Source organism: Bos mutus, chromosome 9 (genome assembly GCF_027580195.1).
Source record: "Bos mutus isolate GX-2022 chromosome 9, NWIPB_WYAK_1.1, whole genome shotgun sequence".
In the NCBI taxonomy this organism is placed as follows: Eukaryota; Metazoa; Chordata; class Mammalia; order Artiodactyla; family Bovidae; genus Bos; species Bos mutus.
In genome coordinates, this window is record NC_091625.1 from 11,593,507 (window position 1) to 11,619,710 (window position 26,204).

A 26,204-nucleotide genomic window follows, 5' to 3' on the forward strand; every position below is an offset into this window, starting at 1 on the left:
CTTCCAGACCCAGAGATCTAAACTGTCTCTCCTGCTTAGCAGGCAGGGAAGAGGAAATGGCAACCCACTCTAATATTCTTGCCTGGGAAATCCCATGGGCAGAAGAGACTGGCAGGCTACAGTCCATGGGGTCACAAAGAGTTGAACATGACTTAGCGACTAAACACAACAACAATTCTAGTTGCCTTACGTAAACATGTGTTTTGATGCTGGATTATTCTGTTTCATTGGAAACTGACTTCATGGCATGAGCAGTCTAGTGAAGGAAAACAGGCACAGAAGCAAATGATTTTAATTCAGTGTAACAGTGTGGAATATGACCATGAAAGTGATGGGTGGGGTAGAGGGAGATTTCAGTGCAAATAAAGGGGTTGAGGCTAGAGGGTTGTTATCTACAGGGACATTAAAAGGACTCCAAATGAAAGATGATAATGTGGGTAATGAAGTTTTCAAGGACAGTGTGGAAGTGACTTAAATATTTACTTTGCAATGTATTGGCATTAAATTGATAATACTAGGGCTTTATCACCAAGCGTTATTATGTAACCTAGCTTATTGGAATAGAAAATACAAGGTGATTTTAGGATAAAACAAGTGATGGTTATAAGAAGGAAATTTACGGGTGGGATAAACAAGGAAGTAGGGATCAGATGAATTATTCGAATGTATAGCATTGTGTTCCACATTCCCGCTAGACATGAGCCCACGGTTGGTTTTGAGTTTTCTAATATGAAGGGAGAAATGGGACCAACTGGATAATTTACAATGTTGATGTTGTATTTAAAAAAAAAAAAAGTCTATAATATTAGAAAGGTACTGTTAGAAGCGACGATGTCTGAGAACTAAGAAGAAAATTATCCTAAGAATACTTCATCAAGGAGACACAGTTAACAAAGAATTTTATAGCACTGTATCTTATATTTAAAAGTCTTTGGAAGGTGCAAAATGACACTGTGTGATTTAATTTAACCATATTGATAATTTGCATGTATGGAAAAAAGTGTGGATGATGTACTCTTGGGAAAAGGTTCATACGTACTGTTTTCTCAATAAAACTAAGTCTTGATGGCTGTGGGTTCAAGGTTATACTTGCTGGGGATATAGCATTCTGCAGACGCTCATCCTGCTGGTTGTGGACACTTTATCAGTGACCCAGGAAAAGTGGACTTTCATTTGAAAGGGGGGAGAAGACCCTCTCTGCGGTGCTGTGTGGGAAGCCACTGTCCCTCCTCCACAGGTGAATCACTGGACAGCATCCTCAGACAGTCAGGAGACAGATCTGTAAAATCACAACCGAAAGAGGTGGAAATCTTGTTTTAAAAGAGTGGTGAATACTATCTTAGTTTAGACGCAGCTCATAAATTATATGATACATGCATTCATTTTAATTTCAGTGAGGGCAGTTCGTCATAGATGATCCTAAGATAATTAACATAATGGGTACCATCTTTCTTATCGTTAAAGCATGAAGCCTTTAACTCTGGATAAGGCTGTACAAGAACCTACATTGGACAATATCCTCTAGAAACTTAGAAAGTCAATGCTAACAGAGTGAAGCAAACAAATCCAATATGTGTTTGTATCACTTTGCTACTACTGCTGCTAAGTCGCTTCAGTCGTGTCCGACTCTGTGTGACCCCATAGATGGCAGCCCACCAGGCTCCCCTGTCCCTGGGATTCTCCAGGCAAGAACACTGGAGTGGGTTGCCATTTCCCTCTCCAGTGCATGGAAGTGAAAAGTGAAAGGGAAGTCACTCAGTCGTGTCCGACTCTTCACGACCCCATGGACTGCAGCCCATCAGGCTCCTCCGTCCATGGGATTTTCCAGGCAAGAGTACTGGAGTAGGGTGCCATCGTTAAATTCCCTTAAAATAGACAATCCAAGAACACGTGAGAATAACTTTCTACGACCTCCCCACTGCAAGTGGTTTCTGCTCTTATGGGTGGCACTGAATTATGATTATATACCAATAACATATGCACTTAACATTTCATGAAAAATATGTATTCTTCACATATAGGTTATAATTATGTTGTTAAAAAATACTTAATTTCCCCCTCATTTTAGGTTCTAGTTCCTTTGAGTCTCAGAAGATGGAAAGGCCTTCCATTTCTGTAATTTCTCCCACAAGCCCTGGAGCTCTCAAAGATGCCCCACAAGTATTACCAGGACAACTTTCTGTATGTATCTGCAGTGCATGTTGCTGACCATTAATGTCCGCTCCCTGCTCTGCTTCTGTCTTTAAAGTGTGTGGCTTTGCTTGAAGCCTGTGATATAGTCAGAATCATTTCACATCATCATCTACTTCATCAATTTTTCATTCACTTATTAGATTGTTCCTTTACTCACATATTTATTTGAACATATCTATGGAGTGCCTACAATATGCCAGATGTGCCGAACATTAAGTGATACCTTAAGAAAATAAACTATCAATTATTTTTGTGTGTGTTGGATGAAAGTTTCTAAGGTAAGTAGTTTAGATATAATAAAAGCAAAGAGTTGTGTTCTGTTTACTTAACAACCTCATTGTCCTGGATCTTGGAAAACTTAAATTTAACATATTTTTTAACTTCTTAAGACATTTGATGAAACTCTCCGTTACTGATCTTAGTGTGAAAAAGCTACAGTTTTCTTCACCACTGTTTTATATGTGATCTGGGAAAAGCTGAAGTCAAGAAGCATGTCTAATACAGGATATTTGTGTTAATAGCTGATAGAAAATCCTGCTTCACACAGTTCTCTAGTAGCTGGTCTTCTGCTACGTCGGTAATGTGTGCATTTCTATAGTCTATTTTTGGCTGTTCTCCTCTTAGTTTTAATTAAATAAAAAAGGTAACTGTAAAATTGTTGCTGTTTTTAAAACCTTTCCTGGTTTTAGCTTCTGTTTTTAGTAGGTTGAAGACCTCTGTCTAGTCCCTGTGCCATTGTTTCAGTGTGTGTGAGAATCTCTCAGAAACGTCACCTATATTTTAAGAGGGATAAAAATCCATCTCAGATTAATGAAAAACACACCTCTGGAATTAATTGAGAACAGAGATATGAATTGGTACAGATCTGGATTTGAATTCTTAATCTGCCCCTTACCTTACTGCTGCTGCTGCTGCCAAGTCGCTTCAGTCGTGTCCGACTCTGTGCAACCCCATAGATGGCAGCCCACTAGGCTCCCCTGTCCCTGGGATTCTCCAGACAAGAACACTGGAGTGGGTTGCCATTTCCTTCTCCAATGCATGAAAGTGAAAAGTGAAAGTGAAGTCGCTCAGGCATGTCTGACTCTTAGCGACTCCATGGACTGTAGCCCACCAGGCTCCTCCATGCATGGGATTTTCCAGGCAAGAGTACTGGAGTGGGGTGCCATTGCCTTCTCCTTACTACTCCCTTGTTAAATTAGCTTATTTTGTTACAATGACTCTTAAATGTATTACAATAAGTACCTATTAAACAACTTATCTTGATAGTTCTTATTTAACCATAAACCCAAAGCTAACTTCTAAATTAAAAAAAGAAAAAGAATTAAAGCTAACATTGTCTCCTGCCAGTACAGATACTGCCCTGACTGTATCCACAGTTTTGCCAGTAATATTTCAGTATGTGCTCTTTTCCTGGTTTTCTTTATTCATGCTATCATGAATCTTAGTTAAAGAAATATCGCTTGATCTTCATTTGGTTTGAAGGCATCATATATGCAGGATACCTTCCTTTTTGCTTTTCTTCTCTCATGAAAATTAACCTGTAATAGGTTAGTTGAAAATTAAATGAGGAACGCAGCAGTACCTGGTATAAAGAGGCCTAAAGTAAATGTGTTTCCTGACCTCTTCCAAGTTATTTCAGTATACTGTTTTTATTTATTTATTTATTTATTTTATTTCAGTGTACTGTTTTTAGCATCAGACGTTTTGTTTCAGCCACAAGTGGCGCTGCAGAATGCCTTTAGCCATGCTGTAAATCATTAAGATACTTATAATCACCAAACAGTTGCATTCAGCATTTAAAAACAAGAATAATTATTTCAATATTTCCCTCTTCCCTTATTATTTTTCTAAAATTTTTACTATTATTTTTATTTCATCACACAGTATAAGAGAGTATATATCAACACTGCAGGCCTGCCTGTTGTAAGTCATGTTTAAAATGCGTGAAGAGGAAAGTCAAGTTCTAAAGTGGTTATGCTCTCATGTCGGTATTCTTTGCTGAAAAGTATCTATGATTCAGCTGTATTTTGCAACTTGAAATGTCCTTCAAAAATAATTTTAGTACTTTTTTTTGAAATTTTAATACCTTGTGATTTTTATAAATGCTAATTTCTGTGTCCCTTGCGCTTAGGTGAAGCTGTGGTATGACAAGGTGGGCCACCAACTGATTGTCAATGTTCTGCAAGCAACAGACCTACCCCCTAGAGTAGATGGGCGTCCCAGGAATCCCTATGTAAAAATGTATTTTCTTCCAGATAGAAGGTATGAAATTTTTTAAAATATTTTTTAAATAAAATCTTTACTTATAGAAAAATCTTTATTTATAGAAAAAGTAGAATTTCTTCTCCTGGGATATAGTTTCATTTAGTTTTTAAAGTTTTATTGAAGTATAATTGATATACCAAAATTTCCACATAATTATTTATATTTTGATGAGTTTGCATATATGTGTACACCTTGATATAATTTTAAAATATAATAGGTAATCCTCTATGGGGGGATAAGCTATATATTGTCCCTAAAAAATTCCCTCAAGCCTTATATTTCTTTAAAATAACCTGTCAATTAAAAATTTTTTCATTACCTTGTTTCTATATCTGTTGGTCTTTGAGAGCTACATCATTTAGCTTGTACCCTTGTGTGTGCGTGTCTATAATTGTAACAACTGCTTATATCATAGTTAAAACTAGAATTGTAATAAACTCAACTGTCTTTTCAGACTTTTATATAACAGGTATAAATTACAAATGGTAAAAATATTCCAAGATCAGTATTGCATGTAGCTACAGTAGGTGGCAGCATATACTTGCGTTTGCTTTTTCATTTACAAAGCATACTTACTTTTCAGTGATAAAAGTAAAAGGAGAACCAAAACGGTAAAGAAAGTCCTCGAACCAAAGTGGAATCAGACTTTTGTCTATTCGCACGTGCATCGTAGAGACTTTAGAGAACGGATGTTGGAAATAACCGTGTGGGACCAGCCCAGGGTGCAGGAAGAGGAGAGTGAGTTCCTTGGAGAGGTGAGTATATGGTCAAGACCCGAATGAGATGCTTCGTGCAGCTTCTGCAGTGTGCATTATTCCTTATGCCTTTCCTTGATCTAACCCGAGGGCTGTCCTTTCAGATCCTCATAGAGTTGGAAACAGCGCTTCTAGACGATGAGCCACATTGGTATAAACTTCAGACTCATGACGAATCTTCACTACCTCTGCCTCAGCCATCGCCGTTCATGCCGCGGCGACACACCCACGGCGAAAGCGCCAGCAAGAAGCTGCAAAGTAGGTGGACGCTCTGCTCAGTTGCCAGGAGCAATTGTGTTGTTAGGTCTGAGTTCCATATTGACGTTCAGGGTATTTTTTCAAATGTTCATTAGAGATTATTGAAAAATTAGTCATCTATATAAAGAAGCCTGGCAAGACCGTTTTCTCCTTTTCCCAGTGAAAGTAATACATACAATATAGTGGAGTCATTCCAGAGGTGAAAGTTTAGAACCTGTGAATTATAATCCTTTGTGCTGATGGAGTTGTTCATTGGCTGACCGATGGGGCAGTTATTGCCTTAATTGATGGGTTGCTGTGTAGAATATCTTAATAACCATATAATTCCTGGATATTTTAGTATTATTTATAAGAAACATTTTCTCAAAAACATTGTAAAATCTGTTTGCTTTTACTCTTCTGATGATTGGAGGGGGGAAAAAAAGTACTTTTTTGCATTTATTTATTAATTTTTGAATTATGACTAAATCTCTTATTGGACAAATGAAACTTAGAAGCCTCGTTTTGGTAACCTGGAATCAATGTTCAAATAATTGTTCAAATGTTCATATAATTAAATGTCATGTTAGTGCTTCTCTGATGAATTATTTCCTCAGATTAAATCTTTAATGCAGTGTAATGGCTAATTTTGAAGGCTAAACACAAATGTTTATAAAGGGACCTGATACCCTTTCAATGACATGAGTTCCAGAGTCCCAGACAAGAAAGGTCTCTCTGAACCTTTCCACTCAGCCCCATCCTGCCTGCACTGTGCAGGAGGGTGTATACGTGGGTAGAAAACAGTATACACTTTGCTCTAGACCTTAATTAAAGAATAATTTGAAAAGTCCAAATGCTGTTCTATGAAATCTTCTTTCTTATGTGTGTCTTCAGTGCTTATAAGGATGCTGAGAACATGGTGTCCTTGGAGAACAAGTACTTGAAAATCAACTGCACATGAACTTTGCAGAATATATATGTACAAGAAAATCACTTTTTTACACCCTGAGACATTGAAGTCAATATACTTCATTCACTAAAAATAAAGTGTTTAGTAGTAATGTAATTAGCATTTAAAGAGAAAACTGTGACCATGCCCTCCACATTTCCTGACCCGAGCAGACGCAGAGGTATCTGTTTGCCTTCCTGTCGTGCAGGGTCCCAGCGAATCAGTGACAGTGACATGTCAGACTATGAGGTTGATGATGCGATTGGAGTGGTCCCTCCAGGTGCGTGGGGGGAGCGGGGTGGCGTCACGGTGCTTCTGTGCTTGCTGTCCTGTGGGTTTCCTGACTTCCCTGGGTCCCACGCTACAGATCTATAGCACAGAGAAGTCTGAATGATATTATTCCATGGTGACTTGTGTTCCAAATTATTGAGAAAGTGTGAAATGGACTAGTAACTATTCGTTAACATCCCCCTTAAATTAAATTAGATAGGTTCTCCTTTAGAAGCATGGCTCGTGAGGTTAAAACTGTCAACTCAAAGTGTTCTGAGCAGAAGTGAAAATATGAATTCTGAAAAGATATAGTTAATTTTTAAATAAAAACCCCACTCTCCTATGCTTTATATTGTATCTCTGTGACTTTCCTTCCCGTGTTTCTGGAAATAATGTAGCCGTCCATGGAATATACCGAGAAATGTGCATGGCAGGGTTTAAATTGCATGTGGCATGGCTTAACTTCAATGCTTTTGTGATGTGCTGATTATACGTAGAATGATTATACCTAGAATGTGTATGTACGTTTTACAAAAAGGAAATGCTTTAGAAAAGTTTACTATTTAAGTCAATGTCTTTTGTCATTGTATAAATTAGTAAAATCTCTGTGATATTTTGCAGTTCAAGTCTGTTTCTCACCTGACTCTAGTCAGAAAGTGAGTAAAACCAATTAGTAAAGACTTATTTTCTTGGCACTAACCCTGTTCCTTTTATTTGCTAATGAAAAGTAGGGAGATATTCAAATGAGAAAAAAATTAAGAGAACATGTTAGGATATTAAGAACATTTTCTTAGGATGATATTGACATATGCCCCCTTAATTTGCATAATTCTTCAGACAGGGATGCACCTAATTTGAAGGCAGCGATTTTGGTAAATGTCAATAGACAGATGCCACACTAGTGACTGAGTTTACAATTTAAAGATTTTTTACGACTTCATTAAAACTGGGAGAATATTATGGAGAGTTCCTTTAAATTAGGTTTCATTTGCTCCCTGTAATTCAGAGAAAATGTAGTCTTTGATTGCTGTATGAAGTGTCAGATATCCTTAACAACAATAAATCTGGCTCTGTATATCTATATACTTAGATTACCCCTTGATATCAGACCATCAGGGAGAGTTTTAAATAATAGTGGATAATTGTGGATTACAGTTCATGTTTTGCTTTCTGAGTTTGTTGGTTTCTAAAAGGATCAGAATAATTAGACACACTCACTCTACATGGAAACTTCCACACAAAATTCAATAGAATATTTTTTATGAAATTGAAAGGGGGAAGGTAAATTATACCCCTTGGCATATTTAATAGAACTCAGATGATTCCTGATAGGAATGGGGTCTTGTTATCAAATCTTTCTAACAAAAATTTTGCCTTCCAATTACCTTAATGCTGTGATTTCCAACTTATCTAAATAGAATTTGCTTCTGTGGGTGGTTCTCATATTTGATTCACCTAAAACTTCATACTTTTATGATGAGGCAGAATAGCAAATGAAGGGCTAATATAATAAATATTACATGTATATTTAGTTGATCTCTTTCTAGGCTTAATATTACAATTTCTGAACAAGGAAACTCTACATGAAATTAAAAATAATACATGAATTGCTATTGTTTTTGTTATGAAAGTATATGAAATTATAAATTAATAGCACTTATGTTTATAATTATTTGGTTGTTTACTGATGTTTTTGTGGTTGTTTAGTCACTAAGTCATGTCCAACTCTTTTGCGACCTCATGGACTGTAGCCTGCCAGGCTCCTATGTCCATGGGATTCTCCAGGCAAGAATACTGGAGTCGGTTACCATTTCCTTTTCCAGGGGGTCTTCCCGACTCAGGGATCGAACCTGAGTCTCCTGCATGGACAGGCAGGTTCTTTGCCACTGCACCACTATGTAATTATTACTTTTTTGCATGAATACTAAATGAAAATGATTTTGCACCACTACTGTTTACATTTCAAACATTCCTGCCTTTCCCTATCTCCAAGACAAGAACACCAAAAGCTACCAAGTTTACTGTTGTCTTCACAGTATAGTGCTTCTGGACTTGTTAATGTCAACAAGCATTCTTAATTTACAAACTTTCAGAGTAATGGTACAAATTTAGCTTTCTCCTTGGAATGGAAAACTTGCTTGGAAGTTATTTCAGTTTTTTTTTTTTTTTCCTTTCAAGGCCATCTTGTAGCACCAGCTGCTAGATGTTTTTAGAGAGTGATAAAATGGCTGAATTTCTTTGGTGTCAGTATTGTCAAATCAGCCTTTATGAAATATCTGAAGACCTTCCTTATATGCTAAGTGAGGTCAAAAGATTATACAATCACAACAGATACACTGTTGGGGAATTTTAGTCTGCCTTTAAAAATGATGCCACATGGCCTTTAAAAATGATGTGGGAGTTATCACGTAAATAGATGAGCATTAGTCAGGCTGCCCAGTTAAATTTAATGTTTTCATAGGTTGTGTACATTTTATGTAGTTGTAAATATAGTTATTTTTCCTTTGTCCACATAATTTTTATTTTTCTTGCAACAATAGTAATAATGACCCTTTTGAAAAATACTTAACCTATTACTATGTAATTGAGATTGCTGTTTAACTAAATCAGAGATTGTAAAAACCTTTTTGTTTCATGGGAGCATGACTGTTAAAATTTAATTTGAACTATTAATTTAATTACTTTAGCTTAATAGCACATTTGTGGAATAGTTTCATATGTCCAGGGTAGATTTTATTATTATTTCTTTAGGAGGTTTAATTTGTTCTGTGTTATTTCCATAGTCATCTCCACCCATACCATATTTTCATTTGAAAATTGCAGTATTATCTGTGGTTCACAAAATTCACAATCAGTATTTGTAATGGTGAAGACCTGCTACTCTTCTTTAATCATTAAAATTGGTATGATATTGATTTTATTTTCTTATTATCGAAGCCATCTGAAACCCAAATAACATATAGTGTCATTTGGATGAAAAAATCAAAAAACACAATTTAAAAAGGCACTACATTTCTAAGCATTGACTTGTATATGAATAACAGTTCACTGGCAAGTCCTCGATTTGTATTGCTGAAAAAAAAAAAAAATCACTAATTCTTTCTTTAAATTAATCCAGTATCCCAACTCATCATGATTTTTGAGGCATCATCTGTCATATTCATGTCAGTATCTCCATGATAACCTTTGAGTCGAGCCAAACTCTGCTTGGTCCTCATGCATGTGTATGTTACACTCCATACCTGTACTTGGTAGTTTTGAAGATAAGCCTGATAATACTGATTGCATGGCACTTATCTCCATAGGTCAGTGGCTGCTTTGGGTATAATTTGACGTCGCCACATTAGCATTGACATTATAGAAGAATATTGACTTGTTCTTCGTGTGTACTCTCACCAGTAGGTTATAGGTCTAGCACTCGAGAAAGCAAACCTTCAACATTAACCGTGCCAGAGCAGCAGAGAACAACTCATCACCGCTCACGGTCGGTGTCTCCTCATCGCGGCGACGATCAGGGGAGGCCACGGTCACGTTTACCAAATGTGCCATTACAGAGGTAGGCTTTGAGAAGGGCTTTGCATCCTTGACGGGACATTTTTTACGTTATGTGCATGCGTGCTCAGTCCTGTGGACTCGTGGAGGCCCCAAGGACTGTACCCCGCCAGGCTCCTCTGCCCATGGGATTTCCCAGGCAAGAAGATGGGAGTGAGTTGCCATTTCCTCATCCCTACAGGGGATCTTCCTGACCTAGGGATTCGAACCCGCATCTCCTGCATGTCCTACATTGGCAGGCAGATTCTTTACCAGTGAACCACCGGGGAAGCCCTGACAGCACATTTTTGTTATCATAACATGCAAACTTATAGGAGACTCTAAGGGCAATGAAAGAACGGTTTGGTCAATCAGTTATTTTTCAGAACCCTGTGTGGGCAAAATGCCATCTTATTCGTAACCCAACCTGTGCAACATTCTGTTCTTTTTTTTTTTTTTTTTTTTTTAAACTTGAAAAAAAGCCTGAGGGCTAACCTCAGTGCCTCTTTCTGCAACCGAAGCTCAAGTCTCCCTGCTCTCTCCTTAGGGAGGAAATCAGCAACATTCTGTTCTCTAATCTCAACACATCTCCCAGGGCGTGGAAGAAGTTAATGTCACAAGCACGGTTTTTTAATAACTGTCTTGTATTCTCTTTTTTTTTTTTTCTCTCCTGTTGGGAGAAACTGTAGGATAATAAATTAGCTTGGACAGAGAAGTGGCAGAGAAAATAAGGTTAAAAGGCAGAATGTGTTTTTAAGAAATTTGGTGCTGTCTCTTTGAAGCACTGTAAATGTTTGGAAAAGCATATAAACCATAAAGAATGTCCTTCTGTATTTCACCTAACCCTGAAATGCAGTTCTGAAATTTTATTTAAGTATGCAGATGAAAACTATGGTCCTTTTTTGATAGTAGTTCAAAAGGAGATTGGGGAAATACAGCACAGGCAAAGCAACAACAGACAATAAATACCTTTAAAACAGGTGTTTGGGGATATGGCCAGAGGTTTATAAGCCATGTCAGTTGTTTGCCAATTACTATCAGTTCGTTCCTGTCAGTCTCTCAGACTGCTTGGGAAAAATGTTGTATTTTGAGACATATAATTTTTTGTAATCATTTTAGGAGTTTAGATGAAATTCATCCAACAAGAAGATCACGTTCTCCAACCAGACACCGTGATGCCTCCCGAAGCCCAATTGATCAGAGAATCAGAGATGTGGACAGTCAGTGTTTATCAGAACAAGACAGGTATTTTTTCACATTATGATCTCAACATGATACATTTTCTTTGCCATGTTTTCATATATGATAGATATCTTAGCAGAGCACAAAAGACAGTAAAAGAATTCCATCTTTCAAAACTGAACTTCTCCCAAGGAATGCCTTTTGAGATATTCTAATAGAAATGCACCTCTAGGAAATATTTGACTAATAGTATATTGTCATAAAATGTGCACTATTTTACAAAATCAGAATTTATGTTTAGCCAGTTTTAAATATACAGTTTGTTGTTGACTTACATAACTAAATTACAGAAGGGAGATTATATAAGCTACTTTTAAATATTTTATTTTTTGTGTATTTCAGTCTTAGGAATATTATTTGTATAATTGCAAAATTATGTTTTTTCTGTAATAAAAAAGTACAGGTCATCTGAAAGACTGTTACTTTCACAGTATCTGTGAGAACTTCAATAGGAATATTTTTTTAGTACACCTACTTTTCATAAAATGTAGTAACCTAAAATGTCTATAAAGTACAAAATGTTGAAATGGACTCTTTCTTCTATGGATGTGTATGTAAACTTAGTTCTGCATTTATTTATGAACAAGGTACTTCCTGTTACTTACAGTTACTGAAAATCAGCGTTCTGGTTCCATCGTTCTATATTTCCAAGGACCTGCTCCTCTGGCCAACCCTCTTCGTGTAGGATGTGCTTGACCACTAGCTCAGGGTTTGATTTAGTTGTTAGAGTCCCCAGCTGGTTGGATAATGTCTTCTGGGTTTTTGAAGTGGAGCGGTTTTTAGGGAGGGGTAGGAAGGGAGTGTGGTACTCGGTGGCCAGTTTTTTGCTGTGCAATCAAGGACACAGAACTCACAGATAGCCCTTTAGCTCCATAATTGTCACCCTGCCGTAGAGGGAGTGGGGCCAAGACCTTCAGGATGGGGTGATGGAACTTACTGGGACTTAACACTGCTCTCCAGAGTAGGGTTCCGGGCTACTCAGGCTGGAGTGATGTCAGTTGAGGGTCCCTTTGTTGCCAGTCACCAGGGCCACCATAAATTTATGTGAACGAGGGGATAAAAAAGGACTTCTAGACCAGGGCGTTCAATAGAATGAAATTAATTTGAGTATAGAAAAAGTATCAATTTTAAGACAAACATTCCTAATCAAATATTTTCCTAGTCAGAAAATGAAAAACAGAAAATGAGATGTTGCATTTTAGTGGCTGTAAAAGCTGAGAAATCCATTGTGCTTTGAGTTGCTAAAAAGAAATGAAAGGATCTAGAGTTCCCATTAGAAGTGGAAAAGCCAGATTTTATAGGGCTTTTAAAAGCTATTAAAATAACCAAATGTCTGGAATTGGAAATAGATTTCTGGGTCTTACATGGGAAGGGAACCATTAAGTTTTTTCTTGATACTCTATAAAATCATTTTGAAGTAGAATAGCAAATCAGCAACAGCTAGGACTTTGACCATAATGTTTGCAGTTTATTGTTTAAATTTTTAAAAATACTGTCATGTTTATTTTTGTTTGAACTCTCAAGCAAATATGCTAGTGCAGACAATCTGGTTTCTTCCCTTTTCCTGTTGTCATCGGCATACCATTGGCAAAACCCATGTCATCTAATGCCTCATGACCTATCTGTTTCACTCACCACCCATCCTGTCTGTGCAGTGAGCTTCTCATGCTTCCCAGAGCAAAACGAGGACGAAGTGCAGAATGCCTACACACCACCAGGTAACTACAGGAATTTGGTGAAGTAACTGTGTGTGATGACTCTTTCCATTCTACTCTGCTTCCATCTCCCCCTCAGCGGTATGATTACAAATACGTAAAATCAATTTACCCAGTATTCAGTTGGTTTTGTCTTATATGGAGGTTGTGGAAAAGGTTCCAATATATTTGAATTCTAATCCAGGAAGACTGCTTTTCTGTTTGTACATTCGAAATCCAGAGGCTAGTGAGCCTCTCTGCAGAACTGTTTACACATTGCCAAAACCAAGGAACCGATTTCTGCAATTAAAATTCCATAACCTCACTGTGAGGGGTCCCCAGGCCTGCCACATACACCCATCGAGGCACAAAAATCTGATCAGCTGTGCGTGGCAGTGTTACTGTTTACATCATTGTAAGTTAGCTTTGTTTTAGCCTTTTTTTTTTAAATTTTTGTGTGTTTCATATTCTATTGTTTTCTTTGTTTGATTTTAATAAAATCTTGTCCGTTTTCATTTTTAATAGCTGAGCTTCAGTTCCTATCTTGATAAAGAGTGAGGATATTTGACATGTAAACTTCCAAGCCCTCCAGTCCTTCATGCTGCTACCAGTTCAGAAGTGCTCCACTACAAACATTCTCATGAAAGCACATAAGGGTATGAAGGCTTTTTAAAGATGAGACCAAAAGGGGCATAATACCATCCTCGAAATTGGAACCTAGAGCTTTATTTTCATCTTATTACATCTCTTAGATCTCATATCTCAGATAAACCATCTTACAGATTACTTACAGGATAATCTGTGCATATTTATTGTCAGTATGGAGTTAATAGAAGGGAAAGAAGTAGTAATTCAGTAAAGCAAACAAACCAACACACAGATAAATTCAAATATTGTGGCAGTAAAGAGTAGGTAGGAAAGAGAATGAAAGAGCTGTACTGGAAATCCTCCCCTGTACAGGCAGGTTTATTGCGTCTTTGAAGACATGGGCTTCTGCTGAGGTGGTGAACATGGTCACTGCCATGACCATGACAAGTACATATGCTTACCACAAATACGTGCTTAACACAAGTAAGCCCTAACGTTTTACATGTATAAAACATGCCTCGAAATAAAAATGGCTGTCTGTGCAGTGCCACAGTGAAAAGTGAGGAATGTCAGTTCTGCTTCCAAACTGGATAAATCATGTAAAATCATAACTATTAGAAAAATCAACTCAGATTCTTCATAATGCTGAAGTCTCAAGCTTTAGTATTAGTTGTCTTGACAAACAGTTTAATAGGAATGATTTCTTTACTGATTCAGAAAGTTTTCTCATATTCCTGTTGACATGACTCCAACCATAAAACAAAAGCAAAAAACAGCCTTCATGTTTATTAGGCACCAAAGTGTGGGTATTTTTAATACTCTTACACCAATAATATACATAGAATTACTAAATATGTGGTTTTTCTTTCCCTTATATTTCATTTCTCAAGGTAAAATGTCATAATATGCTCAATAAAATAAAGAAGTAGTTTCATCATTTTATAAAATTTTATCATCAAGATACAGCCTGTCATATTCACATAGGACTTTTAAGAATAAAACCTGTGGATTTACTACTTTTCAGTAAACAAGGAAAATAGCATTCATTGACTACGAAGAACTGTGCTAATTAATTAATGTATTTTTTCTCATCATCCTGACAAAGTTGTATCACATTAATATTATTATCTTCATTTCCCAGTTGAGGAAAGAGGCTAAGAAAGTTTTATTTGATATGTAATTTAGCAAGGATTCAAAATCAGTTCTATTTGAAGTTTTCCACTAAATTAGGTTTTTTTCCCCCCAAAAAAACATTTGACAAGGAGTTAGTTTTGCACAAAGTTCAAACAATTTAAGAGTTTGCAAGTCAAACATATTTTGAAAACTTTACAAATTAAAATCAGTGCCTAGATTTTACATGCAAACCATACCAAACTTGTGTGCTACAGATATCTGTCCCATATCGTTTAATTCATCCCCTGCTATGATTGTCATATCAAATAATCTTTTCATAGAGCATGTCCTGAGAAAGTCATGTGGTACAGAAAATGCGGTGGCTTCCTTACTGTGTCCTAGATCCTTTGTACCTGTTATTTCATTTAATGCTCACAGACAGCGTCCCCATTAAAGATTATTTCTCCCGTGATACAGATATAGAAAAAGGCTGGATGATTTGACTTGAATCACCCAGGTTCACAGTCAGTAAATGGCAAAGTCAATGTGGACCTTCATTCTGTAAACTGCGTGCAATTTTTCATTGTTTCCATTCTCTTCTGACCCCAATTACTCCTCCCCAAATCATTTTTGAACCAATTGCTTAGAAAAGTTATTTGGCAATCTATTTCGTAAGATAGTTGCCTTAGGTTTAGGAGTTGAGAAGAAGATTCTACTGTTTGTGAGATAGGCTGAATCATTTGCTTCAGTTTAAGTGTCCTTGACTGGTGCTTGAAGGTGGTACTTTAATACATTTTAAACCAACGTTTTAAGAGATTTCCCGATTCAACCATTAGTATAAACATGAATAAACTGGGAGGAGGGGGTGTTTGATATTTAATATGTCCTAAGCAAATGTTTAATCCATTGTCAATTTATCAGACTTTAATGTAAGCCAAATGGACAATATATTTTCATAATTGATAGTTAAATTTGTAGAAACATTATTAAATTTAAATGATCAAAAAATTAATTGACTGGGACTCATTTGTCCTGTAGACAGCCAGAAGCCCTCATAGGTTTTAAGTGAATTCAGATGATATTGGGCCTTGTTTCTGCCATTTGTTCTGCCAAATCAGAATTAATATTCTGATTGCAGCTAATATCCATCTCACCCAGTTTCCAGTGATTGTTACCTGTTGGCTGGGTTTGTATCCAAAAGCTAATAAGTGGAAAGGACTTGCCCCTGCTTTGTCATCTCCTAATCTTCCCTGCTTTACTGCCTGGTCAGTACCACGACCAGCCTTTTCCCTGAAACACTGGTTAGCATTTTCCTTCTTATTAGAATATTAACTTTTAGTCATATTAATTCCCAAGTTTCATGAATTATTTTGTTAGTGCTTTTTAACTATGAGTTGTTATTTCCAAAGAAGTAGGTATAATATTAAATCAGGAGTTAAATAGTAAGTTTCATGCCTGATACTGGATAGAGTATAGGTTACAGATCTTTTTCAAATTAAGGCTTTTGAACTATAATTTAGAGTATCTTAATTATGCACACAGACGACTGTAATTCCATACTTAATAGTTCTATTCCTACCTTCAAATAATCAAGGTGGTCCTTCTGAGAAAAACAAAAGATTCATCTTTTTAGCTTTCTAGGCCTCTTATTTCGTATTCTAATAAAACTCACTTCATATATATTTTTCTGTTTTCTGCGTGTCTCCATTGCCACGTTCCAGACATCTTGTTAGGCACTATAAAACATTACCGCCTAAGATGCCCTTATTAGAGACCTGTTCTCACTGGGATATTTACAGGTAAGAGTCCTAACAGTGAGTCTCAGTTATAAACTAATCCCTAATCCCCAGCCTACTAAAAATAGCAAATGTACAGTCTAATAAAACATTAGCATTTCCTCTTAAAATTAATTATACACAGAGAAACACTAATGATTTCTAAAAATAACTTTAAGGGAGGGAAGGGGGAGGATAAACTGGGAGACTGGGACTGACAAATAAAACACTATATATACACAGTACTGTATTTAAAAATAGATAACTAATAAGGACCTACTGTGTAGCACAGAGAGCTCTACTCAATACTGTCAATACTCAATACCTATATGGGAAAAGAATCTAATAAAGAGTAAATACACATATATATATACTGATTCACTTTGCTGTACAGCAGAGACTAACTCAACAGTGTAGAAAAACTAATAAAAATCAATTGAAAGTAAAAATAAGATCATTTTAATTATAAAATTTATGCTAGACTACTTCTCTAAATGAAATCTACATACTCAAATGTCAGATTTCTAAGTCATTGTCATCTTTTTTTTTTTTTTTTTTTTTGCTATGTTACTTGTTGATTTGAATTATGAGAATTAATTTATTTTATTTTATTTTTGGATAATTTTACTTTGTGGAGCTCAATTCTGCCTGCACATACCAAAACCCAAACCCTTCACCATGAATGTTTTCACTCGAGAGCACTGAGGTTTACTGATGAGATTCTGGTTGGGTAAGGACGTTTGGACGTCATACCTTCCACCTCCCCTGTCTAGTGTTTGATCCAGAGTAGCTGAGTTGTAAAATTTTCCTCCTCTGCTGTCCTTCATTTTGTTTTGGTGTGGCATCTGTCCTTGGTAACGGAGTGTTAGGCATTTCGTTTCAGTGCTTTCTGTATCCAGTTTTTTTCATGAGTAGGTGTGACTTAGTCTTATTTATTTCCGTCTGAGACCCTTTTAAAAATTATGCAAAGCAATTCGAGCATAATATTTGTTTAGTGTCACTTTCTAAACAAAACTGTGCATGGCCGTCCTGTTGGTGCTCAGCCCTTAGAACGCGGCGCAGCGATTCTGCACTCTGTGTACAGGGGCAGGCCTGGATGGGTTCCTCGCTAACCGGTCTTCCTCTCTCTGTTTTCTCTGTCCTCCTCCTCCACCCTGGACGCAATGCACTGGCACTAGTGACCTGCAGCCCTCCCTTGACAGGGCGAGGAGTGCTAGTACCAACTGCTTGAGACCAGATGCTAGTTTGCATTCACCAGAACGAGAAAGGTATACAGTAAAGACTTTCTTACTCTCCTATCATTTTGTACAGTCACCTTTTTTCCCATCACTGTGTTTCGTGTCACGGAGCTTCACAGGTTGCTCATCCATGTTCACCCGCCGACTGTCTGCCTCTCCCCTCCCTCCCGTCCAAGTCCATGCAGAGACATATGTGTACGTGGGGGAGCCCGAGGGCACACATACACATATTTCCCTGCGTGTCTTGCGAATGGCGTGATGTGATTTGTAACTGCTTCTGGCTGCTGCTTTTCCCTTTTGTTGCCTTTCTGTGGTTTTCTTTACGTCTACTCAGGGAGCCTTCAGTACGCTGATATGGTTATGGGGACAGGGAATTATTTGAAGGAGAAAATCACGTAGTAGATCTGCTGATAAATAGTTCTGTAGGTTCAACAACAATCTTCTGTAAGCTCAAAAACAAGAGTCTTATTTAGATAGAGTACTTCCTTTGTGCATCTGCATTCACTCATTAAATCAACTTTCTCTTTGATATAGATCATGTTGTTATTAAATTATGTTTTGACAACAAAATGTGGTATGTTTATCATGGATTTCCTGATGCTTTACAAAAATAAATGCACATTATATACACACATACATAATTTTGCTTAATGCTTTTAACTGATCAATTAATAAGTCTGATTTTAATTTAAAGGTATTCAGTGATCACATGTTAACCTGTCGCCTATGTGAGCAGCTAATTTTCCGGTGGAATTTTCTATTCCAGTAAACTTGGTTATACTTGATAGTGTTCATTATAAATGTTATCTCTCTTCAATTAGAAGTCATTCACTGGAGATAAGATACTACCTCATCACAAATCCTGAATAAAAATGTTTCATTCTGTTAATGTAACCCACTTTTCCTCTTCTTTTGAGGCTATTTAAAGCTTTGCTCTAGCAATCTTTATAGTCTGATTCTATTCATTTGTTTATGAAACATTTATTTCTAGAATTGAATAGATTCAGGTAGACATATTCATTTTCAAATATTCATTTTCAATGTCTTCATAAGATTATTCTAAAAAAATCTGCTTTTGAATTTTGTATTATTTTGTATTGGCAAAATTTATGTTAGAAAACAATGGAATCTAACTTACGTTTTGTAATTTTTTTACATTTATAGGAGAGATTTTAGTTGAAATGACTATGGGCTCTTGTAAAAGCACAATTGAAATTGTTTCACTGTTTGCATTTGTTTTATATTCCCCTCCCCCAATTACAAGAGTAGCAAGAAAAATATTTTATATTATTTACATATTGTTATTTCCTTATATGTTTAGAGTTGGTGTTAAATCAAGGGTAGAATGAGTCAGTGGAACCTGCTGATGACAAAACACCACCCAGACATCTTAAATATCATCTGTATTAGTTCTAATTTAGAAGTATGATTTGAGTCACAAGCATAATTTAAAATTTTCTGCTTGCCATCTTAAAGATGTAAAATTAGTACTTTAGTATGTATGTGAACTGTTATCATTTTAACGTATAATCAATTAAAAACTGCTAGTGAGACATTCTGCTTTCCCTTTTTCACAGTGCTCTGTGGCCACTGCATTGGACAGTGACATGTCATTCTTTTGTTGAATCCTGTCTAGCACGTGTTCTATTGTTGCTCTGAAGCTATAGAATTCACAAACCCTTGTGCTGCTGAATTTAATCTCTCGGATAATACCCTTAGAACAGGCCAACCTGTAGGCAGATAATCCAGCCACAGTTATTTTACAGGCCATAGTTAAGTCTGAGTACACTCACTTGTGATATTTAATTTTGATAGAAGAAGATAAAATATGCGTGAAACTCATGTTCACTCTATGTGTTGAAAAAAAGAGAGAAGTTTCCCATTAAAATGAAAAAGGGGCAAGAATTCAAGAATCAGTATTACTAATGATCTTTAATTTATTGGGGTCAGTTTCTTGTCAAGAAGAAACTAAAATGAGAAGAGTTTTCATCAGGAAGTTTGCAGACATTATAGATGCGTTTTGGTGTGGAAGATGCTGCTCATGCATGCTCAGACCCCTGAACAGCTTCAAGACAGGACAGAACAGGGCCAGCAGTGGGGGCTTTGTGCTTTTTGGAAGATGCACTTGTCCATCCACAGATGGGACGTGAAAACACTGGGGAGGCTTCCAGGGTTTCCAGATTACTTAGTTCTTGTGATGGAGCAGAGAGCTGGTTAATGCCTCATACGTACGTAGTAGGCACAATGTTAGAGAAAAGTTGTTAGAAGTATAATTTCATTTTCTTGAGATAGCACCGCATTTCCACAGCTTTATCACCTGTTTAGGTGAAGCAGTTTGCTGATTCTAAACCATCTCGATGACCATTTCTATGGTGTTCTACCTACTTAGGAGGCTTTCTGAAGTTTCCTCACTAAGCTTGGGAGCAAAGGAAGTTCTGTGTTAGTACAAAGCATGAGCTTCTTAAAGCTGAGTCAATACTCACTGTCACACATCCCTAACGATTCTAAGATACAGGAGCAGCAGGTACAATTAGCATGTTCTTCTCCTGAACTACCCCCAGACTGTCAGAATGACCTTGTCTTCCTTAGGAGAATGGTTTGGCCCAGGTTAAGAAATAAATTTCCATATAAGCCAATGGAAATCCTGTTTTCAAAGGAGGTCATTTCCATGTTTGAGCACCTCTGTAATGTATTCTGAGGATTACGTAACTAGAAAAAATACATATTACCCTTAGCCCCATACAGTCATGACTCATAAGTCAAGAAAATTGAGGTTCATTTACAATGAAAGATAACCTGAAAGACTGGTTATACCCAACTGAAAATGTCTAATAGAAATGGCTTGCTTTCATCTCTTCTCTAGCAAATACCACTGCATGTTTACAAGGAGATCCAGTCAAGGTCATTGTACTTTCCTTTCTCTGTGTCAAGGTCAGCTTGAGGTCATCACTTCCCCCTTGTGCCTGATCTCAAAGGAGTGAGTTACATGTCTGCTCCTAGCCTTTCCTTTCCCAGATTTTCAAACAGAATGTCGCTTATGTATCTGGAAACACTGATTTTTAGAGCCACTGGAGAATGAATCCTTTTCTTGGATGTTTTATCTTCTTGGACCTTTTGAAGAAACCGTAGCCTTGCTAAAGTCCATCAGAGAGTAGTCTATACTTGCCACCTCTTTTTTGTACCTTCCAGAAAGTTCTGCAGTCCCGCCACTTTGCTAAAACCCTGCCATGGGTTACCTTGGCCTCTACCGGCACAGCAGCATTTTACAACATCTTACAGTCACTGCTGCCTCTAGAATCTTTCCTTTCTCAAGCACACTCTACAAATTCCCTAACGCCTCCATGTCAAGTCAGTCTCCTTTACAGGCTTCTTTTCCCCCGGTCTCCCTCTCACCTTTCCTCTGTTGCTCACCCATCCCATCTCTGAAATTCAATGTCTATCAAAAGTTTTCACACTAATACATATGAGGACCACAGTCCACTGGAGCTGGTCAGGCCAGACCTTCCCTTGAAAATGCCTAAGTTCCTCAGTGATTGGCAGACCCTGCAGGCATCAAATTCACTGTCTCCCCTCACACCCTTTGACAGCAAAATGCTTTGTTTTCTGACATGTCCCCGTGCTTTGACAAATTTGACATGTAACCATCCACATAATCTGGAAATACGTCTCCTGCTCCTTTGTCTCATTGAGTAAAACAGAAAGTCCTATCAATTCTCCTTCAAGAATCTTCAAAACAGATTACACCAAAGTCCTCCTCCACTTCCAGTGTCATTCTTGCCCCCTAAATTTCTCATAAGCTCTACTAATCATTCTGTTAGTTTTCGTATGAAGTTGTCTTTCCGTTACAATTAAAATACTCTTTTCTTTTTGTTTTTATCCTCATTTTTCAAAAAGGGGGTCAAATAACCATATCTCCTGTAGAACTTCTCCTAACCTCCCTCCCACTTCCCTTTCTCTGCCAAGCAGAATTATCGATGCTGTTTTCTGGATTCACATAGTACTGCATACTTTCTGTTTCACTTAGGCAAGTATTTTTTTCCTTTTACTAGATTTTCCTCCTGGAGGGCAGGGATCATATCCGGTTTGTCGTTGCTGTTTGTTGCAATAGCATTATTATTATTATTTTTACTTAGTAAATGCTCAGTTTGGGGATTTGAGGGCACTTAAAAAACACTCCCTATTTTCTGCTCCGAAGTCTGTGTCCAGTTGTGAACTAGACCCAGGAACTGCAAGGTGGGAGATGTAGTCATCACCATAGATACAGTGAGCAAGTTCAGGAGCCAGACTTCAGGCCGTAAGCTTCCTGATGGCTCAGCAAGAGGCTGCTGTTTTGCAGTCAGACTGATTTGGAAAGAGGAAATCAGAGAGGGCTAAGTAATCTGTGCCTGATTCTTTACCACAAAGTCTTCCCTACTCCCTCCTTGTGGTGGACAGACACCCAAGGCAGGACTTGAAAGAATTTCCCTCCATGTGAAAACACGAGGCCTAAGATAAAGAAGTTCCTGCCTAAAACTTAGCAACTGTTAACTTGAATTGAAATAGATAAACCTTATTCCAAAATGTAAGTACCTATAGTAATTTTAATTTTCAATAGTATTGGGGAAAATGTTTTAAAGAACTCCATGAATAATGGGAATAGACCATAAAAATAAATGTAATCAATTCTCTCCTTTGGTCAGGTTTGGTTTCTAATATTACAGAACTTCACAGATACTTTTTATGTGTGCAGCTTATGGAATGAAGGATTTGCATTTCCAAAAACTTTCTCTTTCAGGTAACTAAAACAGCCCTGCCAAGAGTTGTGCACCACTGAAAGCTGTGTACACATGCAAGCATAAATACTAGTTACACATTTAAATACACATGCATTTGGCTTAAGGTATATCCATGGTAGGGAAAAGCCCCAAGATAAGAACCATTTGATTGCTTGCTGAGGACAGTCAGTTCTAAGTCCTTGTATTGCCTCACCACTATCGATTTCTCAGTTTAGTTTCTCATTTCTTACTAGTATTACCCCCAAACCTCAAATCTTATCCTCTTTATTATCTACTTAAATATTTGCAAATATTTATTCATTATTTATTCTGTGCTGTGCATAGTTGATATCACTGCCAAAACAAAGCCAAACAAAACTTTGTAGACCCTTATTTAGGGACCTCCTCTGCAGCCTGTTCCTTCAGTCCCACAGCCATCAGAGGGACCTTTGCCCCCTGTTCTGAGGCCAGTGAAAAGGATGAGCTCTCAGTAAACAGACTTCCTGAATTAATGAGTTTAAAGTATCTGAGATTAAAGCATTATTAATGTAACTTGCAGGCAAGATGATTTGGAAGGAGAAATAAAGAAGCAGCTGTTGTAGTTCAGATTTGCAATGAATGCCCCCAGCGTAGCGTGCCTTTTTCACTTCTAGCATGAAAATGCATGTGGAAGGTGTTTCATTCAGTAATAACGAATAAAGATTCTAACTTTGATCCTCTTCATCTGTTTGGCAGTAGGAACAGAGAAAGAAGTTGCACACATTTTAAAAACATATAAAACATTAGTATATTTAATGCTCATAAATGTATGTTATTAAAACTTAGGTAATCTCTGATCTTTGGGGGAAAAAATAGGTATAAGTTGATCTTGCTCTTATCATATCCAAGATACAAGGGAAAAGCAAACCTTTCTTTTATTGGGACTACATATCAGCATATTCAGAAGGACTTTGAGTGTACAGATATAAATGTATGATGCTAAATGTTTCTTCAGAATTTCCCTTTTAATAGCTTGCATTCACTGTGGCTTGCTTCTAAATGTACGTCTCTCTTCCCATGGCTTTCCTTGCATGTTTCATAATTATAGCATTTTCTTTAATTTTTGCACTTAAATAAACACAAGGACTGGAATTTTGCCTCAGGAAGCAAGGTTATTCATAATCCTGTTGAGTGAATACTATTTATTCCTTCACAACTGTTCAAAGAAAATCATAATGACTCTATATGTGTATTTTCAAAGAACACCTTAAGCTTTCTCATGACTGAGTACAATTTCATGTAGAAAACACTATAGCTGTAATTCTCTTTAAAAACTTTAGAAATATTTTTCTTTATTGTGTCTGCAGAGCAAAAGTCAGTGAAAAGATATTTTTTCAAGCATTCCAACTGAATTGACCAGCTATTTAAATCATTTAAAATAATTAACTCACTTGAATGCAACTTTATTTTTGCCTTCACAAACGTGTAACACATTACAGAGGACATGCCACACAATTTTGTCTTGTGCCCAAATTCTGCTACTGAGTATCTCTACTTGCTGTACCGATTGCGCACAGCCCTCCTTGAATCCATCCAAAGCTGAGAGATGATGAACAGGTTTCCTGGGGGCTCTCAGAGATGAGAGCCTGCTGACCAAGGCTACCCTGGTCATGTCTGTAGCCCTCTGCTGCTTTTGTGCAGATTGATAAATCCAGGAAGCCAAGCTATTAACGGCAAGGAAAGATGGCTTTTAAAAGATATTACGACTGATCTTCTTTGGATTGTTATAAAATCTTATGGTTAGATGAGCCTTAAACATCATTCAGTGATTCTTTGTTACATATGAGGAAGCCAGTATGCAGAGAAATTATCCTGCTTGCAATGTGCATATCTAATACATTAAAATTTCCAAAATAGGGCTGTTTAGTCCCTTACTGCCTCTTTTCAGTATTTGCCCAGATTTTTGTAATTTGTAGTTACACAGACTTAATATCAAGATAGCTTAACAAAAAAATGAACCAAGTTTTGAAAGTTCATTTGATTGTTAATCATAAAAAATTAGTATTCTTCTAAATGCTGAAATAAGAAAACAACTGTGTAGCTCACTGATAGATCCTTTTGCAAGTTAAGATTAGCAGACTATTTTAAAGGTAATGCTATTTTACTGTGGCATTTATCTGCATTTCCCACTTCTATACGTCAGTGGATTTTGTTCACAATATTTTAATTTCAATTATTAACCCTCAGTTTTCGCCAAGGAAACTTATGTAGATGTCACTAGTAGCATTTCTGTGAGTTATTTCTTCGTGTCATTGTTTCTACACTAGAGAGTACATTTATTTCTTCTGCCTTGTATCAAATGTACATACCTCATCTTTGCCACTTTAATCCAATAATTTCAAGACCTTGTATCAAGTAAGCACTGGCAGCTTCTTAAATCTATTTTGTTCAACATCTGCTAGATTCTTAACCATGCATACTTATAAAGTTTTATATACATATATGTAAAATTATATGTACATACATATACATATATATATCTCATACATATATAGAGATATGTGTCTATAGATAGGCAAACACACACAACCACATTGAAAAGAAAAAAAAAATACACTTACTATACTTTAGACATCTTCCCAAATGAGTTTCCCTATTCACATATAAGGCTACCAGTTTTCTTTCCTTACAGCATTATCATTTATCTTTCCAAGGCTTGTAAAACTGAAGAATACATTATGAAGCAAAAAGCCTACACTTTGCCTTTCTGGGGTGCTTTTCCAGTCCTCTTGTTCCATATATTCTTTTACTTTAGGAGTTACTAAATGTCCTGTTTTTTCCTGTCTTGTTCATTGGGCAAACAGGGGTAGATGGTCCCCCTCCCTAGATAGGAGACGACCTCCTAGCCCCAGGATTCAAATCCAGCATGCGTCTCCGGAGAATGACAGGTACTTCCTCCTCCCAGACAAGTGGCTTCCAGAGGCTGCCAGGCCATCAGGTGGAGGGTAGCCAGACGCGTGTGGTTACTGCGCCTTTCTTTCAGGGGGGCAGAGCCCAAGAGGTGGAGATTCCAAAACTGAATGCGTCCACCTCTGATGAAGCACCTCAGAATATTTTCTGAAATGAAAGTTGTATGCACAGGGCGTGGTTCCAAGAAAGAACGTTGGGTCCAGTGGGAGAATTTTCTTTTAATGCGCATTTATTTCAGGGTTTCAATTTTCTAGAAACATATTTAACTATTGCTTTTGTTTACACTTGACTAAAATTCTCAGGTGCTTTAAGATATTTTAAAGACTATCACAGAGCCTATTCTTTTTGTGGTCCTGATTGATGGTTTGATCTTCACCATCTTGTTTTGTCAATGATGAAGTTTAGGCTTTTAGATATATTCCCTGATTTAAAGTAGAATACCTGGTTCTTACCTGTTTTATGAATATTGTGTTTTTAAGCCAAATATTGTCAAGGGCTAGGGTCAGTCATCAAGGTAGGTTTTTGAAAATAACATCAGTGCTTTGAACCCACTCCGTGCTGTGATGTCGTAAGTGCCGAAGTGTGTTTTTCCCTTGCTTTGTTTTCCTTCTGGGCTGTATTAAGAGTTGGCCCCGTTCTCCTATTTTGTGA

General features: G+C 37.1%; 1 protein-coding gene across 1 annotated transcript in view; it reads left to right on the forward strand.

Annotated features, from left to right (window-relative positions):
• Positions 1–26,204, forward strand: part of RIMS1 (regulating synaptic membrane exocytosis 1) — a 599,571-nt gene that overhangs the window by 431,903 nt on the left and 141,464 nt on the right. The window contains 9 exon segments of the mRNA XM_070376186.1: positions 2,069–2,181; positions 4,325–4,455; positions 5,042–5,213; positions 5,318–5,471; positions 10,069–10,225; positions 11,320–11,445; positions 13,098–13,160; positions 16,559–16,636; positions 17,791–17,880. Coding sequence (XP_070232287.1) covers positions 2,069–2,181; positions 4,325–4,455; positions 5,042–5,213; positions 5,318–5,471; positions 10,069–10,225; positions 11,320–11,445; positions 13,098–13,160; positions 16,559–16,636; positions 17,791–17,880 — 1,084 coding nt within the window.